Source organism: Mytilus edulis, chromosome 11 (assembly GCF_963676685.1).
Source record: "Mytilus edulis chromosome 11, xbMytEdul2.2, whole genome shotgun sequence".
NCBI classification, from domain to species: Eukaryota; Metazoa; Mollusca; class Bivalvia; order Mytilida; family Mytilidae; genus Mytilus; species Mytilus edulis.
This window is the reverse complement of record NC_092354.1, coordinates 36,403,704-36,413,662: the sequence shown is the minus strand read 5'-3', so window position 1 is coordinate 36,413,662 and position 9,959 is coordinate 36,403,704. Positions and strand designations below refer to the sequence as shown.

Here is a 9,959-nt window from a genome sequence, read left to right as displayed (position 1 = left end):
CGAGATAAAAAGAGAACAAAATAGGGGCAACACCAACGCACTTAAATGTTGATGTTGTTTTGCATAAGAGTGTTTGTAAAATACCCTGCCTGCGCTTCCAGTCAGATTTGACTTAGCTCTTGCGGTTCCAAACTAAAATGGGTTAAATGGCCCACGCCCATATTGGAAACTTTTTAAATTTCTAGTCCAATTCAGATGGGGTTTCTGTATTCCTCAGAAATAAACATGTCTTGTAGTTTCAACAGTTCTAATGTTTCCAAGATAAAATGGGGCGAAAAAGGACCAAAAAAAAATCCGATTTTGATGGTTTTTTTTCCGTCACATTCCTTGTAAAAATGCTGTCTACCATTTCAATTCGAATTGGCCTAGCTCTTATAGTTTTCGGCAGACAAGGAGTTAAAGGCGACTGAAAAGAGCACCTGTCATGTGTCCAAAAAAATACTTTGTCAAGAACTTTATTGTGCCAACTGAAATACTGTATCCAAACTTAATTTAAAGTTCACTTGTTCCGAAAAGATGAAATGGAAACAATATATACAGAATATGTAGACTCTGATCCTTTATCAAGTTAGGAACATGATAAACAATGATAAATGTGTTCATTAAATATACTTAATTATACATGGCAACCACGGTAGCATTTTTTCAAGTCTCTATTTTGGATTGGCATATCATGCACTAGTGGCAAATTTGTATATTTACCGCTCTATAACGAAAATCTTTACACGCGCCAATTTAGAGGGAAACCTTGTTTTTATTTAACATGTACGGTCAGACATTGGAATCCCTAGAACTCTAAAAACATCAATTGATATATTGTATTTAATTTTTTTAGGTTATTTGCAGCTAGCAATTCATTATGGCTTTCAAATTACCCAAGCTGCTTCCCCCTCGAAAAAGGACTGCTGTAATTTTTGATAAAAACTTGACAGATGGTTTGCCTCTCTGTAAGCCAAGTGATGTAAAAAGGCTAAAGACAATTGGACGTGGAAGTTACGGGCACATTTCTTTGTGCCAAATGCAAGTCAAAGATTATGTACTAAAAGAGCTCATTGTGGATGATGCCGACAGTAAAAAAATGTTCTTGAAAGAGGCAAGAGTCATGAACAATTTAAACCATCAAAACATTGTCAAATTTAATTCTATATATAAAGAAACCGAAATTGGAAATAATGGCATCATTATGGAATATTTGGCCTTTAATTTTGAACCATTTGGTCAAGAATTTGTGGCCCATTCCCTTAGAGACCTCTTAAAATGTATTGATAACTATGACTGTGAAGGATTTGAACATCTCCACCAATTTGTTGCAACAGATGTTTGTAGTGGTCTCTCCTACCTTCACGATAACAATATAGTACACAGAGATCTTAAGCCAGAAAATATACTGGTTTCCAATCAGCACTATTGCAAAGATAACAAAGATATAAGTACCTTATGGTTGAATAAACCGGTTGTTGCAAAGCTGACAGACTTCGGGGAAAGTCGAGCAAAGCTAAGTCAGACAGCAATTTTGGTACACACAAGAACGAACAACGTATTTAGAGGTACGCCTGTGTTCATGGCACCAGAAATATTTTTTCATGACGGGACCAAACTTCGAGATTTACAGGACCTAAAGCAAATGGATATATGGTCATATTCCATGATATTGTTTACTCATCTCAATCCTGATCTCAAGTATCCATATCACTTTGAATATTGTAAGGAGATCGAAAGTGGCAACGATAGACCAGCGACAGAAGTGTTGAAAGTGCTATTTTGGTGATGATTCATTTTTATATTTTCGAGTTATTGAGTTTTTTGTAAAAAAAGAGGTTTTTTTTCACACGTTGCGCTGTATCTCTATTGCTTAAAACTTAACAGGCTAATGTTGCGTCGGGTTTCCAAATACATCTTGTACAATCTTCCTATTGAGCGGGAATAAGGAATGAGTCAGGATATACTAAGCATGACATCCTGTACAACCCTGTGTTATTCAAAAAAGATTTATGTTTTTTTCACAAGACGACGGGCGTATCATGCGTTCATGGCGCAGCTGTTTATTTAAATATTGATAAAGTCGAAATGCTATCTAAAACACTTACCACTCATTCAAAAAAGAAGGGTCTGACTTGTTTTTATCATACTGCTTTTACTACATTATAGATGTCTGTTTCCGTTGATTCCGTTAAATACCAATTCCTCAGAGCAATTGGTACTTTGCGGAACGGAACGGAACGGAAAAATAAATTAAAAAGTTTAAATCAGATTCAACTTGATCACTGTCTCTACTCATCATCGGAACGGGCTGTTGGAGGCCTCTTTTTTAAAATATAATTACCGATGGAAGGAGAAAGACTTTTTGTGTAACCTGCCTTTGTGTTAAATTTTTTATTATTGATCAAGTCGAAAATGCTATCTAAAACACATACCACTCATGCAAAGAGAGGTGGCAGACAATTTTTTTTATCATACTGCTTTAATTACATTAAAGATGTCTGTTTCCGTTTTTTCTGTTAAATACCAATTCCTCAGAGCAATTGGTACTTTGCGGAACGGAACGGAAAAATAAATTAAAAAGTTTAAATCAGATTCAACTTGATCACTGTCTCTATTCATCGTCGGAACGGGCTGTTGAAGGCCTCTTTTTTAAAATATAATTACCGATGGAAGGAGAAAGACTTTTTGTGTAACCTGCCTTTGTGTTAAATTTTTTATTATTGATCAAGTCGAAAATGCTATCTAAAACACATACCACTCATGCAAAAAGAGGTGTCAGACAATTTATTTTATCATACTGCTTTAATTACATTAAAGATGTCTGTTTCCGTTTTTTTCCGTTAAATACCAATTCCTCAGAGCAATTGGTACTTTGCGGAACGGAACGGAACGGAAAAATAAATTAAAAAGTTTAAATCAGATTCAACTTGATCACTGTCTCTAATCATCGTCGGAACGGGCTGTTGAAGGCCTCTTTTTTAAAATATAATTACCGATGGAAGGAGAAAGACTTTTTGTGTAACCTGCCTTTGTGTTAAATTTTTTATTATTGATCAAGTCGAAAATGCTATCTAAAACACATACCACTCATGCAAAAAGAGGTGTCAGACAATTTTTTTTTATCATACTGCTTTAATTACATTAAAGATGTCTGTTTCCGTTTTTTCCGTTAAATACCAATTCCTCAGAGCAATTGGTACTTTGCGGAACGGAACGGAACGGAAAAATAAATTAAAAAGTTTAAATCAGATTCAACTTGATCACGGTCTCTAATCAAGGACGACGTGAGGTCAGTCTAGATATCATAATGCATGACTTGCAAATGCGTTAATTTCATGATAATTTATCAGGACAATCCGACATATTCATCTACAGAATATTTCCCGATGTTATACATTATTACACATTTCACCTGTGAAGATGAGATTAAGTATACATTTGTGTTATTTGTATATGGAAAACCGTAAAACACAGAAATTTTAAAGTTTGTTTTGTTTTAAAGATTTTTCGAAATTTTGATAAATGCCCCCTTTGGATACCTTAAATGAAATTCCGTTCCGTTCCGTTCCGTTCCGTTCCGTAAAGTACCAATAGCCAGCAAAATTTATCAAAAAAAATATCAAAGATGATCAAATAAGGGCTTTTTTTTTTGGTAGTGGTTATACTGTTTAAAAATAATGGTTTAGTTTAACCAATTCTCCTAACCTCTTTTAAGTAGCCGTGCATAATTTGTTTTACAAAATGTGTATTTTTCAGTCAAGTTCACTATGGAAAGAGAATGACAAGCTTGGTTTGAGAAAACTTGGCTGAAATGTTACATGTTATTTAAATGAACTTGATTTATTTTTCAAATATTCTTTTTTAATGTGCATAAACAAATTAACATGAAAATACTCAAATTGTACTTTTGAAAAATGCATTTTAATTTCAATTCCAGCGCTAGGTAAGAGCATACAGACAGGACAGGTTTAAGGTTTCAGTTAATACCAACAATGGAATAGAGAGGCCAAATCTCTCTAAAATATGAATACCTTGACAAAAAGAAAGCACGTTCTCTGAGGCAGCTGTTGAGTATAAAGAAATTCCTGCCAGAGAGTTATGTGAAGTAAGTTCGTATAAGATGTAATTCATTTACTGAATTTATTCATCTTCTGAGAATTCGACACTGGATGACATCGAGCAGGTTTCCTCTTTACGATGTTTGATAAAGAGTTTGAACGAGGTTAAAAAATTCCTTTGGTATGAAGTTTTCTTGGAAAATTATTGATTGTTGGTTGCTTAACGTCCAGTGGCAAATATTTCATGCATATTCAGGACGAGAACAAGTTCACAATAAATACAATAGGTCGGTTGATACAATAGAGGTTATCTATCAAATTTGAACTGCCACTGGAAAATGAGGGTATATTGGATAGGTGAGAGTGAGAGTGGTTTGCCATCTTGTCAATGTATGGATTGGATGAATAAGCACTTGACCTGCAAACTTTTAATGACAGGGTTCCGCCAATTTCCCCAATTCTTGGAATTTGATTCCAGTCATCTACAGGGATAATCCATACATATGTCTTGATGTTGAGAGCTTTCCTCTTGATTCCGCAGAAGATACATCTGGCTTTGATGATGACAACATATCAGAGGTGCACATCTCTAGCATTGAAGGTGAGGAGTATCGCATAGAGAGCCTACCAATACCACCTAGGCAAAGAATTAAGCATTGAAGGTGAGGGGTATCGCAGAGAGCCTACCAATACCACCTAGGCAAAGAATTAAGCATTGAAGGTGAGGAGTATCGCATAGAGAGCCTACCAATACCACCTAGGCAAAGAATTAAGCATTGAAGGTGAGGGGTATCGCATAGAGAGCCTACCAATACCACCTAGGCAAAGAATTAAGCATTGAAGGTGAGGGGTATCGCATAGAGCCTACCAATACCACCTAGGCAAAGAATTAAGCATTGAAGGTGAGGAGTATCGCATAGAGAGCCTACCAATACCACCTAAGCAAAGAATTAAGCATTGAAGGTGAGGAGTATCGCATAGAGAGCCTACCAATACCACCTAGGCAAAAAATTAAGCATTGAAGGTGAGGGGTATCGCATAGAGAGCCTACCAATACCACCTAGGCAAAGAATTAAGCATTGAAGGTGAGGAGTATCGCATAGAGAGCCTACCAATACCACCTAGGCAAAAAATTAAGCATTGAAGGTGAGGGGTATCGCATAGAAAGCCTACCAATACCACCTAGGCAAAGAATTAAGCATTGAAGGCGAGGAGTATCGCATAGAGAGCCTACCAATACCACCTAGGCAAAGAATTAAGCATTGAAGGTGAGGAGTATCGCATAGAGAGCCTACCAATACCACCTAGGCAAAGAATTAAGCATTGAAGGTGAGGAGTATCGCATAGAGAGCCTACCAATACCACCTAGGCAAAGAATTAAGCATTGAAGGTGAGGGGTATCGTATAGAGAGCCTACCAATACCACCTAGGCAAAGAATTAAGCATTGAAGGCGAGGGGTATCGCATAGAGAGCCTACCAATACCACTTAGGCAAAGAATTAAGCATTGAAGGTGAGGGGTATCGCATAGAGAGCCTACCAATACCACCTAGGCAAAGAATTAAGCATTGAAGGTGAGGGGTATCGCATAGAGAGCCTACCAATACCACCTAGGCAAAGAATTAAGCATTGAAGGTGAGGAGTATCGCATAGAGAGCCTACCAATACCACCTAGGCAAATAATTAAGCTTTGAAGGTGAGGGGTACAATGGTCAGGCAGGTAAGGTATTGCTCCTCAAAGGAGAAGATCATCATACTTGAAGGAGGGAGTGAGCTTTTTATATTTTAAAATGTTGTTACTGACAGATGAAAAAATGGATGTCAAATTTGATATTGACGATTTTCACCTTCACCGTCAATAAATCTGGTTTGCTGTCCCTCTGACAGCCTCTTGTATGAAACTTGGTTTAATTTAATGGAAGAAAGTTCCCTTTATGAGGAGATGTGGTATGATATCCGATGAAATAACTATTGAAACGATCTATGGTAGCAACTATGAGACACCTGATGGCATTAAACAATGAGCAAAACTTGAAAAATGTAAAATCATTCAAATTAGAAAACCAACATTCAGATTTACGTACACAACAAAACCAATAATCATGATATAGCAACTACTGCATATACCTTTTAGAAGGTAGAAGACCTGGATGCTTCATACTTTGTATATAGATGCATCATGTTACGAACTTTCTGTCAGTCACATGTCCAATGTCCTTGACCTCATTTTCATGGTTCAGTGACTACTTGAAAAAAAAGTTAAGATTTTTTGTAATGTTAATTTCTCTCGTATTATAAGTAATTGGATAACTATATTTGGTATGTGCGTACCTTGCAAGGTCCTCATGTCTGTCAGACAGTTTTCACTTGACCTCGACCTTATTTCATGGATCAGTGAACAAGGTTAAGTTTTGGTGGTCAAGTCCATATCTCAGATACTATAAGCAATAGGTCTAGTATATTCAGTGCATGGAAGAACTGTTAGGTGTACATGTCCAACTGGCAGGTGTCATCTGACCTTGACCTCATTTTCATGGTTCAGTGGTTATAGTTAAGTTTTTGTGTTTTGGTCTGTTTTTCTAATACTATATGCAATAGGTCTACTATAATTGGTGTATGGAATGATTGAAAGGTGTACATGTCTAGCTGACAGGTGTCATCTGACCTTGACCTCATTTTCATGGTTCAGTGGTCAAAGTTAAGTTCTTTAGTTTTGGTCTATTTTTTTAATACTTTATGCATTAGGTCAACTATATTTGGTGTATGGAAATATTTTATGATCTATATGTCGGTTACGCAGGTTTTATTTGAACGTGACCTCATTTTCACGGTCCATTGCTAAGTTTTAAGTGTTTGTGTTTTGGTCTCTTTTTCTTTATTTATAAACAATAAGTCATATATATTTGTAATATTAAATAATTGTAAGCTGTACATGTCTGCCTGGCATGGTTCATCTGACCTTGACCTCATTTCAATTGTTCATTGATCAATGTTTCATTTTCTTGGTTAATGTTGAGTTTATGTGACAGTTGTAATAAAGCTTTATTATTTAGGTCTATCAAGATAGTATCAAGGATTAGTAAAGAAGGCGAGACATTTCAGTGTGTGCACTCTTGTTAAAAATATAAATAAAGCTGTTAGTTTTCTCGTTTAATTGTTTAACATAGTCATTTAGGGGCCTTATATAGCTGACTATGCAGCATGGGTTTGTTCATTGTTGAAGACTTTACAGATACCTATAATTGTTAGATTCTGTGTCATTTTGGTCTCTTTTTGGCAATCATACCAAATTTTTTTATTAGGCTTGTAACAGGTTTATTCTGATTTGCTGTATTCAAATCCATAGCACATGAAGGGGAAAGACTTCAAACTCATTATTCTTAAATAAACTGACAATGCCATGGCTAAATAGAAAAAAAAGACCAACTAACAATAGAACACATTATTAACTAAAGAATAACCCCATCAATAACTGCGTGTGATCTCAGGTGCTCCTTAACCCACTTGCTGCCGATCGTTTTTCAAGGTTGCATTTCATATGACGGAAAATATGACAGCTTGACGTCTGTGATGTAACATGCAAAACAGCGACGTCATTCAATATATGACTTCACGAAATAATGACTGTTACATTTCGGACCCATGGGAGAAAACATAACACTGTTCAAACTTTGGTCTTTAAATTGAAAGAGATACAGCATTGATGAGAAGCTTGCACAAATTTAACCATGGACATATGTGTCCCTCCGGCACTGCTGGTGGACATATGTGTCCCTTCCACAGAAAGTGGGTTAAGGTTAAGCATCTCTTGTGTTGCTCATGGTAGTTCCAAGAAGTAGTTTTTTTCCCAATTAAATATCTTTGTACACGTTTTATCATTTTATCATGTTGATTCATAGAAATTGACAACGCGGACCTCACAGACGACCCCAAACACAACTATTTCAAAAACAAAGTATTTTAGTACCAATCTAATTCACACAAGAGTATATATAACTGCCTAGGAACAGTACTCCCCTTCTTAAGGAGGAATATATAGGAAACTTTCTAAAGTTAAACTGTACAAGTAAAAATAAAGATTTCGAAACTAGCATTCTGAGGATGTCCTATCGATCGTCGGTGTCATTTCATATCAACAATTCAGTCTTTTAATTCCCCGTAATATTAATAACAGTGGTTGACAGCAGTATGCTGACAGTAAAAGAGTATTTAAATATAAGTCCATGCATCAGAACCAGAAAATTTACTTTGACAGGAAATACTTTAATCATTTTAATAAAAAAAGACAAACTCCGTTTTAACTCTGTACAACATCTGTGATTTACATCTTCATTTTTTGACAGCATATATTGGTCAAATTAATTTGAATGAAATAATTGGATTTGACAAATCATGAAATGTTACTCAGCAAATTAAATATTATTGAAGGACTATTTTCGTATTACCGACTCCGGATTGTATAATGTTTAGACAAGTTACCTACTTTAATTGCCTGGTACCCAGTCAAGTAAGAGCAACTATTTTTTTCTCTTTAATTTTATATAATTTTGAACATTGCTGAGCGGGGATAGGACCTGTATCGGGACTCCGGGCTCGGATGTTTTTAAACTCGGGATTTCGAGATCCGGGGATTCTGTTTTTCGAATTTCGGGACCTCGGTGTTTCGTGTTTTTAACCCGGCCCGGGAGTTCGGGATTTCGGGATCAGGACCCCTACTATCCCCCCTCATTGCTGTTTTAAAAATGTTTATTATTTCTTGGCATATGATGCTAACATGAAACTGGTCTACAGTATGACTGTCATTTCATGAAAAAAAGCCATCGGGTATAATTTACTAAACACGTACCACAAAACTATCAAAAAGATATGAAATATCTATAACTTATCAGATTCGAAATTTAAACTTGACATTTAATTGACATCATACATGTATCTTAGCTGTTTATTATGATTCAACGCTCTTACACCTACGATTAATCGGTTCTATTAATTGAAATGTTCTCAAAAGTGGGGAAAATGTTAAATAACAGTAAGTTGGTTATTCGCAGATTTCGGAAAAATGTCAATTATAGGTGGGACTTTTTTTTCGAATGAATTATTGATTCATTTTAGCACTAACAGGGACTAATTTGAAATATATTTAATTATTGCATCTATCTAGTTCTCGCTCAGAAATAGTTCAAAAGAGAGGCACTAGTTAAATGGGTACTATAAAATTAGTAAATAAATGAAACACACAAATAAATAAATAAATTAATTGATAAAATGCTGAATTGCAAACGTCCAGTGGCAAATGTTTCAATATAGTTAATCTTTACAAGCAATTAACATTAAAATTTGTTGTGATATATTTTGTTTATAAACTCCTTTAAATGTTGTGCCTGTTTTATGACCATACCGGTCTTTCAAGGGCTGTCAAAGTCATTTTGTATCTGTCACAATTAATAAGAGATTTTACACTCTTTTTTTAATGACTGTATCAACGTTTTTGAAAGTTTTAACAGTTATTAATTGACTGTTACAACGCTTTCATAGTTGTATCAGACGTATTATAACTGTGACAACCTTTTTGGCGTTGAGACAGTTTCTTATTGACTGTAGCAACGATGTCCGCGTTGAGGCAGTTGTTAATTAACTGTTACAACTTTAAAAGGGTTGCAGCAGTCCTATTTTAGCTGTAACAACCTTTTCGGGGTTTAAAGAGTCCCTTTATGACTGACGCAACGTGTAAAGAGTTGGGACAGTTAAAAAATAACTGTTTCAACCTAAAAATAGTTGTATCAGTTATTTTTTAACTGTGTCAACCTTTTGAAGCGTTGTAACAGTCGATTTATGTTTGAGACAAACACTTTAAGAGTTGGGACAGTTAGAAAATAACTGACACAGTAGAATTTATCGACTGTTACAACTTTAACAGACA

General features: G+C 35.5%; 1 protein-coding gene across 1 annotated transcript; it reads left to right on the top strand.

The window, feature by feature from the left end:
- The first annotated feature begins 754 nt into the window (after nucleotides 1–754).
- Nucleotides 755–2,006, top strand: LOC139494821 (uncharacterized). Its single transcript, XM_071282991.1, has one exon. It carries the CDS (start codon nucleotides 860–862, stop codon nucleotides 1,766–1,768), a length of 909 nt encoding a protein of 302 aa, XP_071139092.1. The 5' UTR covers nucleotides 755–859; the 3' UTR covers nucleotides 1,769–2,006.
- The last annotated feature ends 7,953 nt before the right edge of the window (nucleotides 2,007–9,959 follow it).